Source organism: Vanacampus margaritifer, chromosome 7, assembly GCF_051991255.1.
Source record: "Vanacampus margaritifer isolate UIUO_Vmar chromosome 7, RoL_Vmar_1.0, whole genome shotgun sequence".
NCBI classification, from domain to species: domain Eukaryota; kingdom Metazoa; phylum Chordata; class Actinopteri; order Syngnathiformes; family Syngnathidae; genus Vanacampus; species Vanacampus margaritifer.
The window spans coordinates 404,726-430,765 of record NC_135438.1 but is presented as its reverse complement, the minus strand read 5'-3'; the positions used below and the strand labels follow the sequence as shown (position 1 = coordinate 430,765).

At 45.0% G+C, this 26,040-nt stretch overlaps 6 protein-coding genes across 9 annotated transcripts; 2 read left to right on the top strand and 4 right to left on the bottom strand.

The window, feature by feature from the left end:
• Window positions 1-868: 868 nt before the first annotated feature.
• On the bottom strand, window positions 869-5,521 carry ppp3r1b (protein phosphatase 3 (formerly 2B), regulatory s1ubunit B, alpha isoform, b). The gene is made up of 6 exons (XM_077570911.1): window positions 5,355-5,521; window positions 4,555-4,594; window positions 2,925-3,101; window positions 2,788-2,847; window positions 1,997-2,181; window positions 869-1,836 (listed from the first exon to the last, which is right to left on the bottom strand). The coding sequence occupies exons 1-6, from the start codon at window positions 5,355-5,357 to the stop codon at window positions 1,789-1,791; spliced, it is 513 nt and encodes a 170-aa protein (XP_077427037.1). The 5' UTR covers window positions 5,358-5,521; the 3' UTR covers window positions 869-1,788.
• Window positions 5,522-6,240: 719 nt separating this feature from the next.
• On the bottom strand, window positions 6,241-9,189 carry cnrip1a (cannabinoid receptor interacting protein 1a). Its single transcript, XM_077570912.1, has 3 exons — window positions 8,983-9,189; window positions 7,962-8,106; window positions 6,241-6,663 (listed from the first exon to the last, which is right to left on the bottom strand). The coding sequence occupies exons 1-3, from the start codon at window positions 9,159-9,161 to the stop codon at window positions 6,499-6,501; spliced, it is 489 nt and encodes a 162-aa protein (XP_077427038.1). The 5' UTR covers window positions 9,162-9,189; the 3' UTR covers window positions 6,241-6,498.
• A 623-nt stretch (window positions 9,190-9,812) lies between these two features.
• On the bottom strand, window positions 9,813-11,465 carry fbxo48 (F-box protein 48). 2 transcript variants are annotated; one of them, XM_077570296.1, is made up of 3 exons: window positions 11,284-11,465; window positions 10,361-10,622; window positions 9,813-10,283 (listed from the first exon to the last, which is right to left on the bottom strand). In XM_077570296.1, exons 2-3 carry the CDS (start codon window positions 10,595-10,597, stop codon window positions 10,122-10,124), a joined length of 399 nt encoding a protein of 132 aa, XP_077426422.1. In that variant the 5' UTR covers window positions 10,598-10,622; window positions 11,284-11,465; the 3' UTR covers window positions 9,813-10,121. The 2 variants fall into 2 exon arrangements, with proteins under 2 accessions (XP_077426422.1, XP_077426423.1); XM_077570297.1 differs by lacking the exon at window positions 11,284-11,465 and adding an exon at window positions 11,178-11,276.
• Window positions 11,160-20,073, top strand: aplf (aprataxin and PNKP like factor). Of its 3 annotated transcripts, XM_077570291.1 has the most exons (11): window positions 11,161-11,622; window positions 11,791-11,893; window positions 12,531-12,602; window positions 13,297-13,466; window positions 13,598-13,733; window positions 14,902-15,025; window positions 15,202-15,341; window positions 16,016-16,272; window positions 16,414-16,524; window positions 16,620-16,666; window positions 16,740-20,073. In XM_077570291.1, exons 2-11 carry the CDS (start codon window positions 11,801-11,803, stop codon window positions 16,895-16,897), a joined length of 1,308 nt encoding a protein of 435 aa, XP_077426417.1. In that variant the 5' UTR covers window positions 11,161-11,622; window positions 11,791-11,800; the 3' UTR covers window positions 16,898-20,073. The 3 variants fall into 3 exon arrangements, with proteins under 3 accessions (XP_077426415.1, XP_077426417.1, XP_077426416.1); XM_077570289.1 differs by having other exon boundaries at window positions 11,160-11,893; XM_077570290.1 differs by having other exon boundaries at window positions 11,161-11,893; window positions 14,914-15,025.
• On the bottom strand, window positions 18,657-19,870 carry prokr1a (prokineticin receptor 1a). The gene is made up of 2 exons (XM_077570298.1): window positions 19,431-19,870; window positions 18,657-19,356 (listed from the first exon to the last, which is right to left on the bottom strand). The coding sequence occupies exons 1-2, from the start codon at window positions 19,868-19,870 to the stop codon at window positions 18,657-18,659; spliced, it is 1,140 nt and encodes a 379-aa protein (XP_077426424.1).
• Window positions 20,074-20,198: 125 nt separating the features above from the next.
• LOC144054896 (galectin-related protein-like) lies at window positions 20,199-25,981 on the top strand. Its single transcript, XM_077570294.1, has 6 exons — window positions 20,199-22,270; window positions 23,360-23,437; window positions 23,517-23,605; window positions 23,722-23,908; window positions 24,542-24,737; window positions 25,461-25,981. The coding sequence occupies exons 1-5, from the start codon at window positions 22,229-22,231 to the stop codon at window positions 24,683-24,685; spliced, it is 540 nt and encodes a 179-aa protein (XP_077426420.1). The 5' UTR covers window positions 20,199-22,228; the 3' UTR covers window positions 24,686-24,737; window positions 25,461-25,981.
• Window positions 25,982-26,040: the final 59 nt, after the last annotated feature.

Genomic DNA, 26,040 nt, shown 5'->3' with positions numbered 1-26,040 from the left:
AAAATTAATGATCAAATTAGTCAGTTTTGGATCCATTTTTTTTCTTTCAAATTGTTCAAATCCTCCGATTTCAACATATCAACAGTAATTGTTCATTGTGTCGATTTCTGTAGTCCTACATGAAAGAAGACTTATCTTTTTTTTTTTATCAAAATAAGACATTTGCAAACACCTGATTTTACTTTGACCTTTTGTTTAAACACTGTATGAATATGAAATACAAACTAAACATCAATCACCGGTTAATAAACAGTCATGGGTTGGGGGGGGGGGGGTGCTTTTATAATACATTTCAATGCAAAATTAAAATGAATATGATTAGTAAGTCAATTAATCAATTGAATAATATATATAATATTAATCACAATTGTTTTGGTAATCATTGAAATCACGAGTAGGACGATCATTTATTTTATGGTACAAAACAAGAAAATGTTTGAATGTAAAAAAATATTTGAAACAATATAATTATGCAAGTTATTTTCATTTAAAAAAGGTGCAAATGTATAGATTTAAACAACTCAAAATTTGTATAATTTTTTTGAAAATTATGCTGATTTTGTAATTGTGGAGTGTAATAAATGGAATTGTAATTGAATTTTATTTTTATTTTTTTTAATTTATCATTCACTGCCAATGGTTGAACGAGGCGTTAGCGTCTTGACGGTCGTGTCGGCTCACCGGAGCTTCTTGTTGAATCGTCTGACAACCACATTTTTTAAATGAATTTTTTACGTCTATAGCCGTCAATGAGTTAAATAAAATTTAAAAAAATGGATTAATTGCACAACCCCTTAAAAAGCCATTTCAGTAGTTTGAATGCAAATTGAAATTGACGTCATGCCAAACATAAAGAAAAAGCGTGATCCATTTTTTTCTACATCAACCTTTAATTGGCAACACGGTGTGTTTGAAATGTTCATATTCATCACTATTCATATTAGTATTCACATGTAAACCACAGTCGGTCGCACGAAATGAGCTCGGCCGCCTCGAGTGTTTCGACGTGTCGCTAGTTTGTTCTGGTGACGCCTGCCCACGAGGCTCGCGTCATCCAATCGCGCAAAAGCCGGCGCGGCCTGACGCCGAATAAACAAATACACACACGCATGCAAACGTCACGCATGCAACGGTGCACGGAAAGGTCACGTGACCACCAAAGTGCACACAATAAGACTACCATTTTTTTCCTTGTGTGCTTGGATGTTTTATCAGCGAGGGCCAGCGTCAGCCGAATCAAAAGCAAGAAAAATCGTTGCGGTTTATGAAGCGGGCCCGAGTGTGTAAACCTGAAAGACTTTTTGATTGACATGCGAGCAGCAGGCGGCGCCGTTGAGCTGCGCGGCATGCACACGTGCACCACACAAGAAGAAGAAGAAGAAAACGCCACCGCAAATTCCACCTGGTAGAAAATATTTTGGAGCCGCTCGGCAGAAAAAGAAGAAGAAAAAAAACATCAAAGTCACCACTTACTTCCTGGTGCGAGCTAACATGCTAATGAACGCGTCACGCTAACTGTCATCACTAACGCTCAGTCACAAGCACGCACACGCTTCCTGTTGGCACGCTCTCGCTCCCTGTACACGGCAGAATAAATAAAAACGCACGCACGCACGCACACAAACAAACACGCGGTCGCTCGGCAAAAAAACAACACCAAAAAAACGCCTTGCGAGCGCTCGGGAAAGTTGCCGCTTCCTGTTTGAGCGATCACTGCGAGAGTTTGGCTTTGTACGGGAGAGGAAGGGGAGGAGGGTCTGCGCACGGCGTGGACGAACGCGAAGCTCGTCACACGTCCACCACCATCTTTTTGTGAATGTCCAGGCCGCCCACCACCTGCCGGAGGAAACAGGAAGTGAGGTCACAGGCCACATTGCGCGGACACGAAGGAAACTGGAGCTCGCGTATCGCAAAGACATGCGTGAAGTTTCATATGGAATTGAATGCTTCGATCTGATTGAAACGAAAATGCACTCTGACGGACGGACGGACTGACCGCGCAAAACTCCTCGAAGGATATCCTCCCGTCGCCGTCCTTGTCGGCGTTGATGATGGTTTTGTCCACGATCTGCTGCAGCTGCGTGTCCTTCAGGTTGTTGCCCACCATCATCTTGAGAACCTGGAAGAGCTCGCCGTTGGAGATGTAGCCGTCTTTGTCCATGTCGTAGATGCGGAACGCGACTGCGACACAAAACGCTCCTTACAAACCTGACCGCACTTCAAACGGACGCTAAAGTTGAATTGAGACATTCGAAAAAGGAGCAAGTGGACGGGACGACGCTACGTGCTGCTTTGAACACCTCCTTTTTCTTTAGACCCCAATATTAGATATGGCAGAGGCATTTTTTGTTGAATCACTTTTAAATGAATTAAAAAAATAATAATACATGTTTCCTCCTGTAAACATAATTAAGCTTAAAATTTAAACATGTGCATTTAAGGCAAGTTGCAAAATGTCTGAAGTCACAAATTGAAAACATGCGTTTTCTAGCAACTACTGTCTCAAATGTTCTCCAATTTCAAACGTTTCTCGGGAGGAGCAATCTGGCGGCTTCAAAATATTTTTGATTCGGATCAGTGTTGTTAGCCAAAATCAACTTGATCGATGTCAATATTTAAGATGGCTGCCAACACACACCGGCAAGTTTATAAATGCACGGCCATCTTTGTTTTGGGGAAAAGCTTGATTTCTGTTGGCTAAAACTACCAGATAAAAAAAAATAAATGTTCTTGTCGACAAGAAGAAACGATCGATCAATCGTGCGATGATTTGCGGCGGCGACTTACATCGCAACTTTTGCTCTTTGTCTCCTTTGACGCTGAACTGAGAGACGCCCTCGATGAATTCTGAAATCATAAGAATAATCGTCAGCGAGAGGAAGACGACGACGGCGCCGACGACGATGGCGGCGCAACGTCCTTACCTTTGAAGTCCACCTCTCCGTTGCCATCGGTGTCAAAGATGTCGATGACGCGCTGCACCAGAGGGTTCTGCTGCAACTCGGGCAGCGACATGAACTCCTCCACGCTGAGAGAGCCCGAGTTGTCCAGGTCCAGTTTCTTGAAGCGCTTGCCCAGACGCTTAATCTCGTCCGCGTCGACTGGCCGCCGGCACCCGGGAAAGACAAAAACGAGAGACAGACGGAGACGGAGATGAGTCGGCAGGAATCGCTCGCAAGGCCGTTTCCCAAACTCACCCGACTCGTGGCGGACTCCGGCCATGGCGCCTCGCTAAAGCTGACTCGGCGCTAGCGCTAATCTTTCCCAGGGAGGGAGGGGCTAATCCAACCAGACACTTCCTGTTTCACTGCCTTCTTTTAATCCGGCCCAGCCGGCATTTGACAGTCCGCCGCGTCGGAACGGACCAAAGCTCTCCTTGCTTCGTTTTCACAAATGCATTATCTAACGTGGGGTTTTTTTCCATCAAAAATGTGGTTTTGTACTGAGATCATAAAAAAAAAGAAAAAGAAAGATGTTGACCAAAAAGTCCTAAAAATAATTGAAAGTTAAATTTTGGAATATTTTGAGTGGAGATTTCGACTGTTTTATCAAATGCACAATGCTGACTTTTCATTGTCATTTCTTCCGTGTTTTCCCATGAAAACAAAATGTGACAAAATCTTGGTAAAATTTCAAACTATTGTCCACTTTTTTTGTAGGGATGTAACAATATCCAAAAAGCACAATACAATAAAAATCACGATATTATAATGATCACGATCTTGTGGGGAGGTTGGCGATACAAAAAATAACTCACAATAATGTGTCAAATACTCACAAAATTGTAAATAGATATAGAAATTAGGGGTGTCAGGCGATTACATTTTTAATCATAATTAATCGCATGACTTCAAAAGATTTATCACAAATCTTAAATTTGTTCAAAATGTTCAAAAATGTCGTGTTTTCAAATAAAAGGATGGAAATTTAGACCGATTAATCATCAAAATAAAAGACAAATTCATCGATTTTGAAAAGAATCATTACTTGCAGCCCTACAATTTATTTTGTTTGAAAACAAAATAGATTTTGTCCAAGAAACATGTTTCATGCTAAGTTTAATGAATTAAATACATATTGACATTCTTCTTCTGTTTTAATTATTCTTAGTAAGTCACAATGTCCCATGACTGGTGAGCTATTTTTAGAACAGATCCGTGGGTGACTCATGTTCTCCTTGGGGCTAACTAGTACCTGCTGGCACAATCCGTTTTCTCCCCCAAAATGTGAAAAAAGGGTTCATTGGAAACAATTAAGTTAAAAAATTAAATTAAAAATCTCATTCCTGGTGACAGCCAGTATTTGTGGTTCATGAAACCTTGTCTTTTTTGAACCGTGCTAGAAACCACCAAAACGGTTATCGGCCCATGCCTCGTTCCAAATGGACCGTCCAGGTGTGGAAACGCAACCCCGCCCCTTTTTGAAGCTGAACAATGTGGTCCACTTAAGAGGCCCAATACCCCCCCCCCCCCCACAGTCCTTAAAGAGCGCTAAAAATACGTCAGGTGCAGCGTTGGCGCTTGCTGCCGCGGCAGATGATGACATCATACTTACAGTGCGAGCACATGTCCAGAGCGTAACTGGCTTCGTTCCCCTGGAAAATAAAACAACAACATTCACATTAGTCCCAAATTTCATTTGATCCTTTAATGACACTTTATTGTCCAGGATTTGTTTTCTTGCAGCTCTCATTGTTGAAAATGCAACCTTGCTCTTGTGCACTAACAACATGGCTGCCACAAACATGGTGATGGAATTGATCTTATTTGCTTGAAAACACATTTTTGCTACTAATTCATTCACTGTAAGGTCGTTAACTTTTTCTATTAGCAAAGGTTATTGAAAATTGATTTTTTGGGGGGCCCAGGTTTACTCCAGGGCAATCAAACATAAAAACAGCCAATTAATTAGTAATTAATTAATATTCATTAAATGTTTTGTAATTGATCAGTCACGTCCATTTCCCATTTGTCTTCGCCCACATTGCTTTTATTTTGGTAGCGCTCCTACGCCGACCGAGCCCACTTCCGCTTGCTGCAGCTAGCCGTGCTAACCTTGTAGCATCAACAACAAGAGCCGAGCTAACGCGGCTTCAATGCGCATCGGGCGCTTACAAATATTTTCAAACGTTCACGTTAGAAAAATAAGCCCCCCTTGAGAAATAAAACGTCAAATCGTGCAATTTTGCAGGGCCGTTGCGTCGTCACGAGCGCCGCCGTCGAAGGCCTATCGATCTAAATTTGATGGCGAGCGAACAGCGGCTAACGTTAGCATCCAAACGTCGCCGATCTCCCTTCAAACATCCGTCCGCGACGCGGTGAGAATTAAAAAGAAAAAAGAAGAAAGACTCTTACCATGTTGCTTGTCGAGCGGAGTGCTTGGCGGAGGTCTGCGAGGGCTGACGAGCTACCGGGCTAACGCGGCTAAGAGAGCTAGCAGGGCTAACAGGGGACTGAGGAGAGCGACTAGCACAAGCGGCACTGCGGCAGGGGGCGGGGCTTACGCGCTCGAGGCGCCTCCTCGCTCACTTGTCAACACAACAAATCGAATGAACTCAAATACATACGGAGAAGAATCCAAACGAATGCAAAAATCTGCTCAATCTAATGTAAATACATCTCCAAAGGTTCAAAATCACGTTTTAATGTGATCCAGTTCAAGTTTTCACATAAGCTTGACTTCCGCATTGGCGGAAACCAATTGAAGCGCAGTGGCACTGACGCAACTCGCTTGTCAACAAGCAACAGTTGAGTAAATGTTTAAAAATTGGCCACAAGCTGTGTTGACTCTTGCCACTCAAGTTTGCTCCCAATCAACCACATAGCCTCTACTAGCTTCATGCTAACATCAAACGATAAACTCCATAGACACACGTGCTAACAGTTAGCATCTCTGAATGTAGATGGTACATTCTTTGAAGTATTATAAGAGTGCTACTTTCCTTATTATAAAATGTTTTGTTGTTTAAAAAAAAACAACTGGAACAAATATGTATTTGAATATGTGTGTATATTCTATTTCTATGGAAAGGCCAGTGAGATCACTTTGTTAGCCATGAAAACAAAATTGAAACCGTCAAACTAAAAACTCTGGAATGGTTTTCCACAGAAATTGTTTTGATAGCTTATGAATGTTTATGCATCTAATGTTTTGTACGTTCTGCATGAAAATAATACTGTTGGGTGTTTATTGTCACTTTCTAATCTTCCATCCGAGAACAAAAGAGCCAATGAGTCCGCGTTTGCTTTTGGTTGTTGTTTTTATCAAGGAAAACACACGGAACAAAAATCAACTGGCAAAAAAACAGGAAGTGATGTCGGGAAGTGACCGTGATGGGCGTGTCACTGGCATCTGTCAATCAAATTTCACATGGACCGCCGAGCACGCCGTTTCGCAGCTCGCCTTGATTGGCCCGCCCACAACACATACACGATCATACAACACCACGCTCCGATAATTCGTGGAGGAGGAAGAAGAAGAAAATGGCGGCGGCGGCACTCAGTTGAAGGTCTCCTTGTTGATCCACATGAGGGTGCGCGTCTCGTTGGGTTTGCACTCGTACTCGATGCTGCTGAATTTGTTACCAAACTGGCAGTGCTCGCGCTTGTAGTAGTTGTAGTACTTGGCCTGCCAAACCGTCTCGAACGTGCCCGCCCGCTCAAACTGCAAACACAACAGACAGGAAGTCACCGCGGTGGCAGCTTGCCGTCACTTCCCGGTCAGCCGGCATAAACGATTGGTCTCATTGTTTGATACAATTTCAATTTGCTTGCTACAAACTTGTCGGCGTCAACGCTTCCGAGACGAAAAGTCCAAAAAGGGCTGAGGACGTTGACTCCAAATCAAGTCGATCAGAGATGGGCAACTTCAACGCTGGGGGGGCCCAATTTGTCATCAGTACTACTGGGGGGCCACATCGCACTTCCTAACCGGATTGATTGATTTGTATCAGGGAGAGTTCATATTAATAAACATTCCTGTAAATATGCCAGAATTAGCCAAAAGGCTATTTTTCATCTGCAGTCAAGATGACAAAAATGACATTTTAAATAGCCACAAAATACACGCTTCTAATATATTTCATTTTTCCTAATACACTTTTCAGTACATGTTTAAAAGTTTGTACTATACTACACCAATAAATGACCGCATTCTGTCATGAATTTATGATTACAAAGAGCTCCTGCGTATCAAAACGACCATTCGAGGACGGCACAAAACTGCTGAACAACAAATCAATATTAAGCGCAAGAAGTCCTTTTGTGCATCTTTCAATTCCCTCCAAATTATGAGCAAGTCTGCTTGTGTCGTAGAAGAAGGCCAATTGGAAGCACACGTAGGACATGTCTGCCATCTAGCGGTGACTGGTGATATTACAACTCGAAACTGCAGTCGACCCCTGCACACTCGTGGTTCGGCACCCGCAAATTTGCGGATTCCATTTTTCATTATTTGTTAACATTTTTGTTCCATTTTTCCCCCCTGCTATCCGCCACTCCTACTCTGGTTTGTAAAAAAAACAACTGTGGATTTGTTTTGATTTGATTTTGACTGTTGGCGGGTTGTTTCGGTCTCTGTTTGTCACAAATAATTGTAGGGATCGACAGTGAATGGGGAAAAATAAATAAAATGAATTAATCTTTTATTTATTTTTAAATAAATAAGAAAAGATGATTAATAAATGAGTGGTGTCAGGCAATTAAAATTGTAATTAATCGCATGACTTCACTAGTTAACTCCTGATTAATCACAAATTTTATATCTGTTCTAAATGTACAATAAATAAAATCGAGGTTTTTATACTCTTGTTAACAAAAGTGGGGGGAAAAAGTTAAACTAATAGAAATAGTTGGAATGAATTTTTGACGTCTATAGCCGTCAATGGCAGTGAATGAGTAAAGAGAAAAATCGTGTGCTTCTGAAATGAATTGTGGAGCAAATGCTATCTTTTTGCTGCTGACCTGAATGCTAACTTGCACGGGCTGCCGGTCGCCACTCTTGGTGTGCGGGACGCCCTCGGTGTCGTAGCGTCCGTGATAGACGACCTGATCTGCGTCTCGCGACTGCTCCTCCAGCGGGAAGACCACGCCGCCGATGTTCATGTTTCTAACACACACACACACAATCGGCGACAGGAAATGAGTCAGTCGGCATCAATTCGTCCTGGCCTGGTGCCGCCACTTGCTGTCGACGTCACAGTGCCGGCTGGCCAATGTCACATGACCAAGCGGGCGAGCTGGGATTGCTTGTCGCCTGAGAAATTGTGATGTCATTTTCGGTCGACAGCAAGTTGCAAAATGGCCGCCCCCTGAGATGGACCAAAACAGGTGGATTTTGTTGCTTCAAACACAATAGTCATCAGAATGTCGTCTTTACGCGACTGTCTTATTGTGTTTGACTTCTCGTTCGATAAAGAAATGAGGGAAAAATATCTCCAAAATAAAGTTTTATAAAGTGTTATTTGATGATGCAATTTCTGTTAAATGTGGAACGATATGGAAAAGGACTGCAAAACAATTATTTCAGCAATCAATTCTTATGATTATCTTGTTGATTAATCACTGAATCAGATTTTTTTTTTAAAACAACAACATTTTTCTCCGTCTATTAAAAAACAGGACATTGTTTCAAATTGACGGTGCAGAAAATGTACAAATATAAATTATGATTCCGTTCTTGGTTTGGTCTGTGACAGAAAATCGGCAAACATGTTGAAGGTCGCTTTCCAAAGTAAAAGCAAATGTCTTATTCTGATCCTAAATCAGAACTTGTTTATCAATTGACCGAAAGGAGCGACACAGCGCAGGCCCGTGCACGTCCACGAGCGCGTGCTCGCTCCCGTATCACGTCTTGACGAGGTCACGTGACGCGGTGTCTATTGCATATTTCGTGTTCGATGGGCATTTTTAGCACAGAGAAAATTCGCTTTTGTAAACGGACTGCAATGCGTCTTGGTTGCTTGCATCGCGTCGCTTTTCTTACGTGGCCTCGACGGTTCCGGGCTTGACGAGGACTTGGATTTTGTACTTGGAGCCCGTGAGCAGCTTGACGGTTCGGGTTTGTCCGAACCGGCTTCCGTCCACCTTGAAGAAAACGTCGCCGTCGTTGGGTTGGATCCACAACGAGATGGCGATGTGAACCAGCGGCGGGACGTCGTCCATTTTCACGCCTCTCGGAGGAGGAGGGGGTTTGCGCGGGGGGCGGGGGGGGGGGGGGGGGGGGGGGTCCTGCAGGATCAGGAGGAGGCGGCGGAGGACCACAGTCAAGCGCGCCCAAACAAACAAGGCGGCTTCCGCTCGGGGACTTCGCAATAAGAGAAAACTTTTTTCTCTCTCTCAATGTATTTCACTCAAATTTTGACGGATCAATTTAAGATTGAGTCGACATGACAATCACAAAATCATGCGCCAAAAAGTCTCAAGGATCCACACTTCAAATTGAACATGAAGTCGGACATTTTAGTTTGAAGTGTCTATATTTGGTCATTCATGGAATTCAAAAATTCAGCCCGACATTAGTTTCACCCATCAACAAGAAATGAAAGTGTTTATTATGTCTATCATCACGAGCTGCCCCAAATTGAACAGGAAGTCAGCTATTTTAGTTTGAAGCAGCAATTTTGGGGTCTTTCTTGCACATTCCAAATATTCGCCCCAACACCAGTTTCAGCCATTCAAAAAATACATCAAATAAAACAAAACCGTTTCAGCCATAGGCAAGAAATGAAGCGTGCGGTTGTCGTGAAATGAGTTTGACACTTCACGTGCGTCCGTCTGTCCCGATTACAGCGAAAGACAAACAGAAAAAGCAAGTGAAGACGGAAAAGGTGATTTATTATTTCACTTGAAACTTTCTCATCATATGGCACAAATACAACTTGATGGGCGATGGGGATGTAACGATCACGATACGATAATTATCACGATATTGTAGGGAGGTTGGCGATATAAAAAAAGGTCACAAATTTGTAAAAGAAAATAAAATAAAAAAAACGCTCATACTAAAAAAAAACTGGAAAAAATACTATACAAATATAAAATACATACAAATTATAAAATACTAAAATTATATATATATATATATCGCATACAATGAGCCTGGTAAGGCAATAAGCGCAGATGTCATCGGTCCAGCTCGGCCTGTAGGATTTCTCCCCAGGATTCTACGTCCATCGGCGCCATCTTCCTGCCGCGCAGCTCGCCGGCAGACGTCACGTTGCTATAGCGACCGCGTAGCCAGTCCAGCTTCACGCGGCTGCGAATGTAGTTCCTCGCCAGCGACTCCTGCGTGTACACAAACTGCTTTTAAATGCGATTTGAAGTCGACTTCTTTCCACATGAAGCGTCAGCCGTCCCCGCACCTTCCAGGAGAGCCCGTCGCGGCGGTCGGCATCCACCTCCCTGCGGCAAAGCATGACGATGCCGAGGCATTGCGTCCTCCACAGCTGCTGGCTGTCCCGGATGATGGCGTCCCACAGGCGGCAGGTGGCCGAGGCGCGGCACAGGCTCCTGGCGTCCAGCTCGCCGAAGATCTGCACGCTCATCTCGGTGGGGAGCGTCTCCGCAAAGTTCCTCGCGCAGCGGCCAGGCAAGCTCATGAGTGGCACTCGGCGCTCTTGCAGCCTGACAACAACACAAAAGCAACATTAGTATTGGACAATATAAAAGAAGCATAATTGGCCAGAGCTTTGACGATTAAACAACAATACAATTTTGGGAGTCATCAAATGCTGTTCAGTTTTGTGTCCACTAGATGGCGCACATTCGTTCAAGTACGGATCTGTGTATCGTGTCAACAATGGCAAATGACAGGTTGGTGTGTTGACGTCGGTGCTGCTCACGAGCAGCAAAATATTCTATTTCTCACCGTCTGCATCAAGCGGAAATAGACCAAAGTATAGAACACATGTCATTAAAATCCACCTCGTGGAACAGCAGAACATTTTGTTGGGCAACCGCGGACGCATATTTCTTGACTGCAAAATCTTGTTAACAAGGAACTTTTGAAATGCAATTTGCCAAAGGTGACATGTTTGACGTCGAAGAAAAGCGCAAATGTTTTTCTTTTTTTTCACAAAGCAGCAACTAGCTTGAAGCTCAAAGTCACGTTTGGCGACACCGGACTGTGCTAGCAAGGGGGGGGGGGGGGGCACACAAAAAAACAAAGCAACAGTGAACCAGAAACATCGGCGCTTCCCCCACGAAGTATCGCATGTTAGTTTTTACAGGTTGATAAAAGTGGCGAGTCATTTATTTCATTCATTTGTTGGCTTCTCTTTCTTACCAAAGCTGACTCGTCCCTCGACGTGTTTACATTTAAACGACAGGCACGGGCTGTCACGCGACTGCGCATGCGTGTAGAGGATTAGTGATCGTTTATACAAAATGTACGTATAGTTTTTTAATGGCTAAAACGTATATGTGCTTATGTGTGTTGTGTATAAAAAATAAGCGCAAAAATATCAAATAAACGTGAGAATTCAATTGTGCGCATGCGCTCTTCATTCCACAACCAGGAAGTACTGCCGGCGGTGTGCGGCGCCATTGAAAGATTTGTTGTTTTATTTTTCTGTTTTCTTCCTGGAAATAGAAGAAGAAGTCACAACTTCACCAACTAATCGTTGTAAGCTTGGTTGGCTTTTTTTCTCTTTTGCTTGAAGCGAACAACAACAACGTTTCAAGTCCACATAAAAAAAAAAACCCTCCTAAACACGAGCTGATGAAGTGTTGGTAGGCACTGGCTGCGTTTCAGTAAATGCGTCTTTTTATTGATGTTAAATGTCGCTTCCAGTGTAGCAACAATGTCCGGCTTCGAGCTGCTCCCGATAGACGGCGGCGATGCCATCGTCCTTCCCCGCGGGCAGACCGTCCTGGGCCGGGGACCTTTCCTCCGAGTGAGTCCCACAACTATTGTTTGTTTTTGTTTTTTCCCTCTCTCTCTATTTTCCTCTCTCTAATATGTTAAAAAATATTTGTCAGAAGACATACGTGACAATATGTACACATTTGGGCTGACTACATCCTTCAAAAACAGAATGAAAGATGAAATAAATATCACATTTACGCAACAAACCCTTGATGTAATTCTTATTATGACTTCTGCTGCTTATTTCATCGTTTCAGAACTGACTCTGTTCATTTTTTTAGCCACTAGAGGCGCTGTCTGCTTGATCAACGGGTTCAATATCTTTTTTCTTTTTTTTTTCAGAACAGGCCAAGGTTCATTTATAATTTGTTTTACCATCTTGTTGAAATGAGCCATTTTTGAGTGGTTGCTAGGAGTTTTGTTACCATGACGACACGGCACCGAGTCAGCAGCCTAAAAATAAAAGTGCAATATGCACACGAGCTCCAATGGATGCTATTTTCCCTGGTGTAGGCAGCACTTCACATGTCGTCAGTTAGTTTGCAGATCCATGCATGTTGTGCAACTTCCTCACAGAAACGTGCTATAACTCCTTTGTTTATGTTTGAATACATGCTAATATGGGCCTAAACGGGCATCTTTTTTTAATCCTTATTATGTGTGAGGTGAGTGACAAGAGAGTGTCCAGACATCACGGCCTGCTCGACAGCCAAGATGGACGACTGCGCCTAAAACCGGTGAGTCAACAACACAGATTGTTCACAAAGACATCATGAATTTGAATCATCATCGAGTGGACCGTCGCCGTTGTGGGGCTGGCCGACATGAACACTTCCGTATTGTTTGTTCAGTTCAAATACAAGGTTCAAAGTTCATATACATTATACATCATTTAAATATGTGTCGTGTATGCATTGACTCATTCACTGCCATTGACGGCTACAGACGTCAAAAATTCATTTGAACTATTTCTATTAGTTAAAAAAAAAAAATCTCTTTTGTTAACAAGAGTATGAAAACCTCGATTTTTTATTTTTACGGTACATTTAAAACAGATATAAAAATTGTGATTATTTGTTAACTAAGTGATAGTCGTGCAATTAATAACAATTAAAAAAAAGTTAAATAGAAATAATTCAAATCAATTTTTGACGTCTAAAGCCGTCAAGGGCAGTGAATGAGTTAAAAAAAAAAAGATTATGAAAAATTAGGGGCGTCAGGCGATGACATTTTTTATGGTAATTAATTGCATGACTTTCACTGGTTAACTCACGATTATATAATTTTTCTTTCTAGGTTTTCATACTCTTGTTAACAAAAGTGGAACAAAATGTGAAACTAATCGAAATAGTTCAAAGGAATTTTTGACGTTTATAGCCGTCAATGGCAGTGAATGAGTTGATATTAATGTGAGTGCGTTTTTGCGTTTAGACGCACGTGAACCCGTGCTTCCTGCAATCGTCCGTCGCCGACGACCCTCGACCTCTGCAGAGAGACGCCTGGTTCCCCCTGGACCACGGCGACATCTTCTCGCTCCTGCCGGGACAGCTCATGTTTCGAGTGGCGGCGGCGGGCGCGCGGACGTTGGACGGCCCCCTCGGGTAGGCGCGTGGATGGCCGTGGAGCGGCGGCCATTGTTGTTGAAGTGGCGCCCGATGTTTGTGGATGCGTGAGGAGCCTTTGAAGACGTCAAAAGGTCTGACGTGTTCTCTGCGTGTTGAATTCAACACAGACAAAGCCTGGCGTGTGAGGAGGCCGCACGAGCCGGTTCCCGCCAGAGAAGCCCCGCCCCTCCTCCCGGTCGTCATGGCGTGGGGCCGCAGGCGTCCGCTTGTGAGACGCCGCTAGCGGGGGAGACGCTTGACAAGGTTTGTCTCCTTATGACAAGAAATGAGGCAATGCAATTTCCTTCTCTGGCTTTCTAAGCCGTCTTTTGTACTCGACACAAACATGTTAATTTGTCATTGTTTACACGTTCGCAATCATCAAATAAATACAAAAAGATTGCAACTTATGCGGTGATCTGTGATTTGGGCACCAACATTTTGTTGACAGTTTTTGCGCGTGCAGGCTTCAGAATGGAGGACTTTAAAGGATTTTGAAATGTGCGTCGCCATCCAAAACATTTAGTTTTATTTTGCACCTGAACAACAAATGAAGTTGTAAATATGCCAGATTCTTGCAGCAGTTGCTCATTTATACAAAAAGTACATTCAAATGCCGATCAAGTCAAGATAAAACCGATAAGAGCGATGCAATGAGACAAACATGAACAGTTTGTAGCGCCATTAAATGAATCAATAAATATTGCAATAATATCAATATTGCAGCATTCGTCATCCGTATTGCATATCACGTTTTTGCAATATCGTGTCAGCCAAACTGAAATGATGCCACATTGTGCGACTTATTAAGGTTATTTAATGTTTTTGTTGCAATGCTGCCAATTGTGGATTTTTTATCGGACAAAAAAGTAGTGCTGTCACTATTGAATATTTTTAGAATCGATGAATCTATCAATTATTCAATCTATTCATTGACCATTTTGATTCAATTTAATTTGCATTAAAATGTATTACAAAAGCATTTTTAACTTGACGACTGTTTATTAACCAGTGATTGTTCTTTCGTATTTGTGGTGCTTAAGAAAAGGGGATTGATTACGGTTTGATCTTGTTTTCCAAAGTAACAAAGATTTTTGAAAATTATTTTGACGAAACACAGACGATAATCAGTCTTCTTTCATGAAGGACGACAGAAATCAGTCAACAATGACTGTTGATGTGCTCAAATCAGAAGATTTGGACAATTACAACAACAAAAAAGCCTCCAAACAATTACTCAATTATTAAAAGAGTTGTCGATTCATTTGATCATCGATTACTTGTCAATGAATCATCGATTTTGAAAGCTCTACCGAAAAGTGAGACAAAATGTGTTGCCGAACATCGTAAGTGAAAGTTCCTCAGCGCAATCAATCAATGAGTCTCAATATTGATCGATGATGTCAAATAGTGAAGCGTGAACCGATGCCAGCGTTTTGCGCAGGAAGCGGCGCTGTCCGGGCTCGCCGCCGCCTCGCCGCCGCCCCGCAACAAGCGACTTTTGCCTTCGTGGATGACGACGGCCGTCAAGACGTCCGCCGCCACGAGCCGCCAAGGTAACACATCGCACCTTTGGCCAATCCAATCACACAGAAAACATCTTCATCACCTCCTCGTATTATTATTACATCAACAGTACGCCACAAATTGATGGATTTCTACTTGTGAAATCAACAATGCGTTTTTTCAAGTGGCTGTAAAAGTGAAACAAGAAAAAGTTGTCCCTCCTCAGCGGCACAAACGATCCCCAAGCGCGTCCCCGTGACATGCGACGTCTCAGCCAGCGAGGAAAGCCAACGGAGCCGGCTCGGCCAGGACCGGGACAAAAGTCCACAAGTCAAGAGGGGACGCAAAGAAGAAGGAGCGCGTGCAGTTGAGTGGACAAAAAGACATTGACATGACACTGGAATGGATGTCATTGATAGGATACATCTGGAAAAAAAGAATAATAATCACACTGCAGATCGATGTGCTTGTCCCGAAAAAAGGTTGAATGACCAACAATGAGATCTGATAGGACAAAGTGTACTTTCAAAGCAGGCGGGGGTTCGAGCCCTAGAAAGTATTTTCAGGATTGCAAGCCACTTTTACGTCAAGCATTTTTTGAACAACAAACACTCTTCATAGAACGGAAATAATGATTGAGTTCAAATATTGAAAAATGTCAATCAGGCGTCAGCAAGCGTTTCTATTTGAAAAGCCAACAGCAACAATTTGCAACAATTTGTCTTGGAGCCGCAAAACCTTTTTCACCTTGTGATGAAGGAAACGTGCCTTTGTGGGCTCGAATATGAGCTGCACCACAACACTGACGAAAAAGCCACAAGTGGCCCCAGAGTGGCGATTTGCAGACGCTTGCAATCCATTAAAAAGGTCGATGCAACCGAAATGTGCTTTCTTGGCAGTGATGCTTTTGCATACCACTAGAGGGAGCCTGCAAAGTTGCACCTTTTGGGAATCATTGACGTCAGAGCAACCAAAAAGTCAAGAATCACAATTTGATGCGTGAGGTCATCAATGACGCAAACACGTCTGTCCATTTTCAGGACGTCCCGCTCGCTGAGGACGACGAGCGGCCGCGGCGAGTTGACCACGTCGCCGCGGAAACCCAGCAGGAGGACCACGGACGGCGACGAGCCGCAACCGGGAAGCGCGCCATCGCTGCCGGGACGAGCGACGTCACGCTCGGGACGAGCGACGTCGCAGCGAGCGGTCGACAAAACGCAAGCTCAAAAGCCAAAAAAGAAGACAAGTCCCCTTCCGGAGCGCGAACTGCGTGTCCTTACGGGAAAGACTGCTACAGGTTTGTTTGGCTGCTGGATAACGGTGGCTTCCTGTTGCGCGTATGCACGTACTTCCTGTCCAACCAGGAAGTGGGCTGAACAGAAGGCACGCCTCCGCTGTGGCGCCCGCCTTCTGCTCATCGTACTTCCTGTCCTCTCAGGAAGAACCCGCTCCACTTCCAGGAGTGCAGCCATCCCGGCGACGCCGACTTCCAGGAAGAGGAGGAGGAGGAAGAGCGACCCGAGTGTCCCTACGGCGCCGACTGCTACAGGTCGCAGATTGCCATCAAATGGATCTGAGAAGAATTAGCGATGGATGAAAACAATCCTTTGACTTCCTGCTTTTGTAACTCCTCCCCTCACACAGGAAGAATCCTCTTCATCGTAAACAATACAAACACACCAAGACAGCAGGTACGCGCACACACATGAAAAAAGGAAGGAATTTCATCCTGACAGTCCAAAATGACGTTGCGCTTCCTGTCAGCTCGGAGCAGGCGGGCCGCCGCCAAGGCGGGGGCGGCGGGGGCGGCGGGGGCGGCGTCCGACCCGGATTCCGACTCCGGTGACAGCTTCATCCACGACGACGACAGCGAGGACGTCGATGCCGACTCGGACTACGCCCCTCCGCCTGGATCCGACTAAACCTCTCCAGCGGTGGCGGCTCTAGGTGGGGTGGGGTAAGTGCCCCCTTGGCTCCGCCCCAAACAGCGCCAACCCCCCACAGAGGAGAAGACACTAAGCAATAGTTGGGTTTCCATCCACTCATTTGTATTCCAATTTTCAAGAAAGCCTGACTAATGTAAGTACGCCTCGGTTGAAAACCGCCAGACGTCTGCACTTCCGTTTCTGCCACTTCCGTTTCTGCCACTTCCGTTTCTGCCACTTCCGTTTCTGCCACTTCCGTTTCGGATGCCCACGATTTCGGCAAGTGCTTTGTGACACAAAGCCTCCCAAAAATGCACAGAATCAGAAGGATTGTCTTTCCTAAGACAATTCAACGGACCAAAACCCGCTTCAGTCCATGTCGTTTTTCAAGGGTTCGCATCATCAAGCGCTCGTCGAAAAGTGGGCATCCGCCAACGACCGGCCGACCGAGAGTGCCCACCTCTGAAAACCACCGATGACTGCAGAGAGAAGTCCAGACCGTCCTCAAAGGCAGGAAGTAGACCTGATGTTGACTTTGACAGTAAAACATCCACGAGAGGAAGATGAAATAAAAAAACGGAGGGTGATCTGCGTCACCTGCGAGTCACTGGACAGAATTTTTCCCAGTGAGGCAGGACGTGAAAGGGAATTTCCAAACAGGTTTTACACGGTTGCCTTTATTTACAGTAAACAAATGCTTTTACTCTGAAAGAGTCAGAAGGTACTTGTGCAGTTTTATTGGGGGGTTCATGTGAATCGTGGGTTCGGGCCACTGCTGAACTCAACTCAGGACGATGTGAGGGGAGACTACGAAGAAGACTCCTTCAATGTCCGAAGACTCTGAGGCGGGTTCTCCTTTCTCTCGTGTCCTGGAAGGTGCATGCGAGTTGGCACATCCGGTCGTCATGCGACTCGTGGACTTGGAGAAGCCTCTCGATTGTGTCCATCATGGGGTGTGCTTCAGGAATACGGTCTACCGGATCCCTTGAGACGGCTTCTTTGGTCCCTATTCAACTAGTGTCGGAGTTTGGTCCACATCGGATTCTTTTCCAGTGAGGGTTGGACTCTGCCAAGGCTGCTGCACTTTGTCCCTGATTCTGTTCACAGCCTCCATGGCCCAGCCAAGGTTTTTAGGTGGTCCAGTTTGGTGGTCTCAGTATAACGTCTCTTCTTCATCAAGCCGTGATCGCCAACTGTCACTTTAGCAGTTCACATCCTATTGTGAAGCGGTTGGGGTGTAAATCAGCACCTCCAAATCTGACGTCATTATCCTCAGTCGGAAAAGGGTGGCGTGCCCTCTTCGGGTCGGGAACGCCATCCCGCCCCCAGCGGAAGAGTTCAAGTATCTTCTCGAGTGAAGGACGAGTGGAGCACTAGATTGGCAGGCGAATCAGGGCAGCATCTGGAGGGATGCGGACTTTGCGTCGGTCTGTTGTTGTGAAGAAGGAGGTGAGCCGAAAGGCGGAGCTCTCAGTTCACCGGTCCCACCCTCACCTTCGGGTCATGACTGAAAGAACAAGACACAAGTGATCCAAATGAGTTTCCAGTTTTGGATATGTCAGGGTCCCTTAGAGATGAGTGAGAAACTCCGTTATCCAGGATGGGCTCAGAGTAGAGTCAGATGAGGTGGCTTGGTCATCCGGTTAGGATGGTCTTGGTCCTCTTGGATACCTGTCAGAGTCTCCAGGACCTTTTAAACCATCAGGAGCTTCAGCGTTACTTGGAGCTTGCATTAGGACCTTCAGGACCCTCTGGGCTACCTAGCGCTTGCTCCTTCCACCTCCTCGGTGACCCTAAGTGAGGAGGTCCGGGCCTCGTCGCCCGTGGACCTGCGGGGCACAAAACAAACCAGTGGGGTCGCTATGAACCGTTTGGACTTTGAGGCCCTTCTGGCTTTGTGCCTGACACTGATGAAGCAAAGTGTGTTGATGACACCGTTGCTCATGGCTACGCACTCCACGACGTAGAACACCACCAGGGCGTTCCTGTCCCTGGAGATGACGGTGGGGTAGAAATCCCTGAGCAGGGAGTATCCGTAGTATGGGGTCCAGCAAAGAACGTAGGCCAGCAGGACCAGGATCAGGACCAGGACTGTCCGCCGACGCTTTCGCAGACGCTTACGGATCGGCAAAGTCTGGTAACCCGGAACCTCCTTGAACCAAAGTTCCTTGGAGATGCGAGCGTAGCACAGCGCCATCACAAACACTGGGACCAAAAACTCCACAGCCAAGACCAGCAGGAAGTAGGATTGGTACAGGACTCGCTGGTCCACGGGCCAGATCTGAGCACAGAAGGTTTTGGGATGGCCGCCCTTCCCGTGAGGATACTCGGTCTGTGAAGACATGGTGGCCGACGGGATGGAGATCACAGCTGGGACCCCCCAAACCGCCCCCAGCACAAAGTACCACGTCTGTGGAGGCAGGCCAGGACCCAGAGGGTGCACGATCGCAGTGTACCTCCACACACAACACAAACGCACGTTAACCCAACGGCAGGTGCTGTGGGACGGCTCGTCGGCAGACGTACTCACCTGTCCACGGCAATGGCGAGCAGCACGTTGGTGGACACGTGCAGCGACAGCGTCCTCAGGTAGTTGACGGCAGCGCAGGCCACCAACCCGTGACGCCACGACAAGCGACTGACCACGTAGTAGTCCAACAGCAGGGGGCAGCAGATGGCCGCCACCAAAGCGTCGGATACGGCCAGGTTGGCCATCAGGAGGTCGGTCAGGCCGCGCCGCTTGCCGTACCGAAGCAGACCGGCGATGAAGGCGCAGTTTCCCGCGCCGCACACCGCCATGATGCTAACTAGCGACACCGCGATCACCACGCTGGCCGCCAGGAAGGCCGGGCCGCGAGTGGCGTCCGGGATGTCTTCCGGAGACGACTCGTAGTCCACCAAGTCGTAGTCGGCGGCGTCGGCGGCGTCGGCGGCGGCGGCGGGGACTGGAGCCAGGCTGCTGTTGTTCATCTCTGAGCAAAAAACAAAACCTAAAAAACAACACCTTCTCGTCCCACTCCCAACTGAGCTGTGTCGGAGTCCACCCAACACCCACAGACACAAAAATCTCAAGGAACCATGTCCAAAACTGAACAGGAAGCCATTTTGTTGTGAGGCAGCCATTTTAAGGCACGTGCAGCCAGTCATATGATTAAAAAAAAAAATCTGCCAAAGTTTTGTGTTTTTTTGCCAAACTTGTCTATTGTTGTATTGTATTCATGGTCAACTGGAGTGTCCATAAAAAAAAGGACGATCACTGTTTCGTTTTTTCTTCCCATTTGGGAAGTGGCTGCGCTATCGTCCAATCAGCACACAGCGCCGTATCCAGCTCCGCCCCTTCATCAGCATACCCCGCCTCCCAAAGTCTTGCCATTCAAAGACCGGACGTAGAAAAGGCCCCGGCAGGAAGTGGCGAGCCCTGTTGGCCGAGCAGACTTCATTTGCGGCTCAGTTGTCGTCACGCACTCGACACTTTCGGCGCGCGCGTGTGGAATGTCACGCGCGCGCCGTGACGTCACTTGTGCCAACACACACGCTAGTGGCAAGTATTCTTAAAGTGACAGTTTTCCCACCTAATAGGATTAACAGCATATCTTTTTTTTTTTTTTTTACATTCCTCTAGTCAAAAACAGGACGTTATTTTGAATTGGCGATGATTAAGATTCAGTGACAAAAGAGTTGTGGCTTAATTGGATAAGCAATCGTCTATGGATTCTTGTTACACCGCTAAACTATTGAGAGGCTGAAACTTTTCGACAATTTGAGGTTCTGCAATGTCTCGCTACCAAAAGGGTCGTCTGCTCATTTGATAACGGAGTCGTTACGGATGAATCGATTGATTGGTGTCCAAATTCCTTTTTGCGTCTGCCGATGACGTGATGTGAAAACGACGAGATTAAGAAAAGACACGTCGTGGGAGCATCTCGGCCGAATTATTGAGACTTTTCAATCTGTGACATGTTGTCTCTTCAATGCATCCATTTTTTTTTAAATAGTGAAATACATGTCAGAGAATTCTCAGCAACTTTCAAAATCAACTTTGCAATTCCAAAACAAACACAACATATTGTATGTCGCCAACCTTATTGAAGCACTTTTAGCGTTTTATTAACTGCATGTCAATCTTTTTACTGCGGCCCCTTTTTATGGTCATCATTTGTTTTGGTGTCCCTAATGAAGTGTCCATATGAAACACGGACCTCGAAAAAGAAAAAAAGAAACACCGACCTTGCATACAAGTCAACATTTTCTCATCAAATGGAAATGATGCCACAAGAATGCAATGTAGATGAAATAGATTCGATTCTTACCCGGCAGCAGGCAAATGTCCTTTTGTCAATAAAAATAAAATAAAATAAAGATAAAAAAAATAAATACGCCAATCATAGAAGAATTGCGAAGACTTCGATCATGTTGGGGGGGTCGATTGTCGGGTCAATTGTCAGCTCAATGTGGAGAAGAAGAAAAAGCGCAGAACTTCTGCCTTCAAGCTTCTGCAGGTCGCAAGCGCGTCCAAGAAGCCGTCACGCGCAATCGTGCACGCGCGACCAACGTTTACTACTTTGTCTGAACTGTTCAGCTAAATAAAAATAAAACTCGTTGATAGTGTAGTGACAGTCACATATAAAACATTTTTTGCAGGGATAATGTTGAGTCAAAAGCCAGCGCTTTTTTATCCATTGACGTTTTTTTATGTCACAACTTTTTTATGTAACTTAATTTTTGCTACGGTTGCCAATACTAACTACAGTATTACTTCCTTTTAATATTAAGATATTTTCAATCTTATTTTACATATGTAATGGTAAATTGACACCTTTCAGTAAACTATAGACCTTCAGCCCTTCACTCACATTCCCTCAACAAAACTAAAAGCCTATTAAATAGTAATATAAATATATAAATAAATATTACACATATATACATATATATATATATATATATACACACACATTAATACAGTATATACATAAATGTAGTTTCTTTAGAACAAAACCAAATATTGATCAATGGAAAAAATAATTGAAATCTTATAATTCGTTGTCACTTATTAATACCAATAATGCAACAAGACTGGCGTCATTTATTGGAAAAACTGTACTTGTGATAAAAAAACATGTATTGCCCTTTTTGTCCTTTATTTGAAAGGGAAATGCCCTATGCTCTATTGTTGTGTGATCGTACTCAAGATTGTACCTATTTTGTTTGTCTTTGAAAAACAAAAACAAAAAATGCTTATTTACTGACGTAAGGCACGTCACTGATAGGTGCGTGCGCATCCCGGAAGTACTGAGTGCGACTGTGCGCGGGCGACGAGCGCGCTCCAACATGGCTGCTGCGCAGCGAGTGACGACGACCCGCGAGAGGAAGGTAAAAAAAAAGTTGAAAAAGCGAATTTGTTACAGAAAATGACATCGAAGAGAAACCACGACGTCAGCAAGCACGCCGTCGCGCGTCGGGCGCGTTCGTCGGTTGACGACATCGAAGACTTTGGAGACTTTTTACTGGCGTGAAGTTGACGTCGCCTGACGTCGAAGCATCGGGACTTCCGGTATTGGAGTTCAGCCAAAATACAAGCACATTGACGTGCTCGAAACTTTAGATTAACAAGTGTGTAATGTGAATCACTCAACTTAATACTGTCACTCACAGCAAATCATGCATATTTGACCTTTTCAAATATTTTGCAATCATCTGTTTTCACTTTGGAAAACAATGTTCACTGTTTTGCCAAACCACAAACGAATGACATTCATTTGTGTTTGTACATTTACCGCACGAGCTGATAGTTTGCCATCATAAGAGATGATCATTTGAAAATGTTTTTTTTTTACAAATCCAGTTGATCAATGAATTGAGAAAAGTCGACAGAATATTATTCAAATGCTAGTTGTTTGTTGCCCATCTGTCGACATTTAATCTTATTTGTGCATTTCCTACTGAATTGATATGAACATGTCAAATAAATGAATCGCAACCCAAACAATCCAATTTTGAATTCAATCACAACGTCGATATCGCGTCTTTTATTCCTTTGAGAAACGACAACGGCCAAACAACCAACCAAATTGAAATTCCAACAACCCATTCATCTTCTGATTGAATCCAAAAATGTTTAATGAACAAAATGAATTACTGGCAGGCGTCAGACATTCACCGACTTTGTCTCTTCGTATTCAACATTTTAGCAGAGCAAGAAGTGGGCTGATTTATTTATTCTTTCAACGTTATTTAGCTTTTTGTGTGTGTTTTATTCTTGCTTTTGTCTCATGTTGTCATGAAAAAATAATGATCTGTATTTTGGACCGGTCCATGAAGACTTGTGTAAAAATCAACAAGTTAAATGGAAAAATGGCCTGGCAATTTGTTTGTATTTATTCCATTTTTGTGCATGCGTGCAGTCATGGTCTCTCTGCGCACGAGAAGGGAATGATTGCAAATGTGCCCCTTTCTTCCCAGAAATGGCAAATTGACAGCAATGAGGTCCGAGCCGACGTCAGCGGCAACACGAGTCAGCAGGAAGCGGACAGCAAACTGGTACGAGACGCACGAGCGCGCAGACGCTCAGCGAACAATCGCACGTTCATCGCAAGCTAACAATTTTGGCCGCGCGCAGTCGGTTCCTTTCCGGGGTGACGTCCGAGGCGGCATGCATCCGGGGAGGAAGGTGGTCATCGTGGCCATGGTGGACCCGAACCCTGACAAGTAAAAACTTCAGCCTTCTTTCCCGTCCCCATTTCAAAGCCTAACTTCATCTCCAAACGCTCCTTTCAGATCCAAGTCTCACTCGCAGGAAATGTGCTTCTGAATGTTTGCGTCAGGTTCTACGTGGCGCTGACGTGCGGGCGGGGCATACGGGGCGAGCCGCCGCCCGACGTGGCGCTCGAGATGTGCGTGCGCTTCGGGGGCCGGCGCCAAGTGCTGCGTCGGGCCTGCGTGGCCGGCGCGTGGGGCCGCGCCGACAGCGCCGTTCCCTTCTTTCCGTTCATCGAGGGCCAGCCCTTCAAGGTATGATTGGGAATATGGCGCCATAGGAAAGTAGTAATTAATGTCAAGGAGCTTTTGGTCTTTCTAGACTGGCTGAGGGGTTTAAACAGGGGTTGTTAGCTTAGACGTCTTGTAAGGCAAGACGGAAGACGAGATTTTCATCCGTTGCCTTGATTGGTCAAAACAAGATGTGAAAGATGCCGTATCGTCCAATCAGCTGGAAGTATTGTACAGCAAGCCCCGCCTTTTTCCCAAACCGGATTGATCATGTGGAAAAACTCCCTGGAGTGAATCACAATTATCAATTTGGCTGGCGAGGTTACCAAAAAATAATCATTTGAATAATTGTGATTTCAATTTTTGCCCAAATAATCATGATTATGATTAAAAAAAAAATCATAATCAAGCAGCCCTTGTTTTAGTTTTCAGAACACACTTTGTGTTTCAAATGAGGGATTTTTATCAAATTGGGCTTTCAAGCCTGGCTTTGGCTTTCAAGTTGAAATCCGAGTTGAAAAAATTCATGCAATAAAAGTAGTGCTAGGGCGCCATCTTGTGGCATTTGTAACTCCTGTTGACATGAGTTGAGGATGTTGATTCTGACAAATGTAGCGCTTTGGCACAAGATGACAGCATGCGCGCGTGTGTGCCCAGATGGAAGTGGCGTGCGAGTCGGGCGGCTTTCGAGTCTTCGTGGACGCGCAGAAGCTTTTTGACTTCCAGCACCGGGTGGCGCCGCTGCACCGGGTGGACACCCTGTGGATCAAAGGCAGCGTCGCCATCACCAAGCTGGGCTGAAGGGAGCCAGTGAAGGACGTCGCCACGGCAACAGCTCTGCACGCTCGATTAGGTACACGGCCGGCACATGCTCACACCCTTGACCTCATGCTAGGTGGCTACATGTTAGCATGGGAACTATTGGAAGCTAATTCTCATTTGGAAATGGAGCCTTGACGTCTTCCCGTATGCAAATGAATGGAAATTGAGTACAACATGAATGAATACACTCAGCCTCCAGCCAACAAACAGGAAAAAAAAGAAAATTAAGGAGGAATTCCAATGTTTGGCAGGATTACTGATTAATCGGAAGATGAATTTTTAATAATTGAATGAAAGGACTTTTTTTTCACAACAATAACAACATAAATTACAGGCAGAATATTTAATTGTTTGTAGGGATGCTGCGATTTGATCATTTGCCTTGAAATTGGTGCAAAAAGATCGTTTTTCTGAAATGTTATCGCGAGGCGGTCAGCAGTGAGCGCTCGTACATGCCATCGAGGGACAAACGTTTGCGAGTGTTGGCCACGCCAGCGAATGTGTGCAGCCGTCAGGGCTTGTTGAAGGTTGTTTGCGTTTTAATGGGCTCTTCCTGAACTCAGCACCACTCCTCCGTTTCCCGTCTTTCATGATTGGACAAACTGATGAATTTGGTGCGCCTGACCTCAGTAACCATGACGACAACGGCCAGACACCGAATTGTTTTGCAACACAGTCTTTGTATTTATTCCATTTACAACAGAGTGAAGAACTGACAGAAATTGCCCAATTTCTTTTGTGTGTTGTCGTTTAGTGATGAGCTGTGAAGGCTGAGGTCACTCGCAGTCGCCATATGAAGTCCTGGGAGCAGTTCCACGTCCGTCATTCCATTCTAGGACTCGCTTGGCGTGACCCGAGTGGCTCACATCAGGAAAACGGGCTGCAAGAATATTGAGGCCGCCCTCAGCTGCGGGCGGAGGCCGGCTCAAGTTCTCAGGACGCCCCGAGATGGCCGACCTCGGGAGGGTGCTTTGTGGCCACTTACGACATGGACGCACTGATTTGTTTTTTTCTTCCATTCCAATATCAGCGGTTCAAATGACCTTTGTTTTATGTTGTAATGTGTCAGACGACGTTTGACCATTTCAAACCATAGCAAATATCGGCAGACAGGTCGGGCCTTTAAAAAAAAAAGAAGTATGATAGTACCTTTTATAAATGTAATTCCTATAGTCAAATGTGTGTTGTTAATTTTTCACATTTTTACTCCTGCAAATGTACAACATAGCTACCTGGTGTAAATAAGAGCAATTATTGATTAAAGATGAATTGTCACATGTGCATTATTGTGTTGTTTTTCATGCTGTTGATTGTCTCTGCATTGCGCGTTTGTT

Coding starts and splice junctions, on each gene's coding strand:
- fbxo48 (XM_077570296.1), bottom strand. CDS start 10,597: ATGAGCTTGCCTGGCCGCTGCGCGAGGAACTTTGCGGAGACGCTCCCC. Junction 10,284..10,360: donor GCGACGGGCTCTCCTGGAAG/GTGCGGGGACGG, acceptor GTGTACACGCAG/GAGTCGCTGGCGAGGAACTA.
- aplf (XM_077570289.1), top strand. CDS start 11,771: ATGTTAAATGTCGCTTCCAGTGTAGCAACAATGTCCGGCTTCGAGCTG. Junction 16,273..16,413: donor TACGGGAAAGACTGCTACAG/GTTTGTTTGGCT, acceptor CTGTCCTCTCAG/GAAGAACCCGCTCCACTTCC. Junction 16,525..16,619: donor TACGGCGCCGACTGCTACAG/GTCGCAGATTGC, acceptor CCCCTCACACAG/GAAGAATCCTCTTCATCGTA.
- ppp3r1b (XM_077570911.1), bottom strand. Junction 3,102..4,554: donor TCTGGACATGTGCTCGCACT/GTAAGTATGATG, acceptor GCCGGCGGCCAG/TCGACGCGGACGAGATTAAG. Junction 1,837..1,996: donor CCTTCGAGGAGTTTTGCGCG/GTCAGTCCGTCC, acceptor TTCCTCCGGCAG/GTGGTGGGCGGCCTGGACAT.
- cnrip1a (XM_077570912.1), bottom strand. CDS start 9,161: ATGGACGACGTCCCGCCGCTGGTTCACATCGCCATCTCGTTGTGGATC. Junction 8,107..8,982: donor CCCGGAACCGTCGAGGCCAC/GTAAGAAAAGCG, acceptor TGTGTGTGTTAG/AAACATGAACATCGGCGGCG. Junction 6,664..7,961: donor CCGTGCAAGTTAGCATTCAG/GTCAGCAGCAAA, acceptor TTGTGTTTGCAG/TTTGAGCGGGCGGGCACGTT.
- prokr1a (XM_077570298.1), bottom strand. CDS start 19,870: ATGAACAACAGCAGCCTGGCTCCAGTCCCCGCCGCCGCCGCCGACGCC. Junction 19,357..19,430: donor CTCGCCATTGCCGTGGACAG/GTGAGTACGTCT, acceptor TTGTGTGTGGAG/GTACACTGCGATCGTGCACC.
- LOC144054896 (XM_077570294.1), top strand. CDS start 22,229: ATGGCTGCTGCGCAGCGAGTGACGACGACCCGCGAGAGGAAG. Junction 22,271..23,359: donor CGACGACCCGCGAGAGGAAG/GTAAAAAAAAAG, acceptor CTTTCTTCCCAG/AAATGGCAAATTGACAGCAA. Junction 23,606..23,721: donor GTGGACCCGAACCCTGACAA/GTAAAAACTTCA, acceptor TGTTTGCGTCAG/GTTCTACGTGGCGCTGACGT.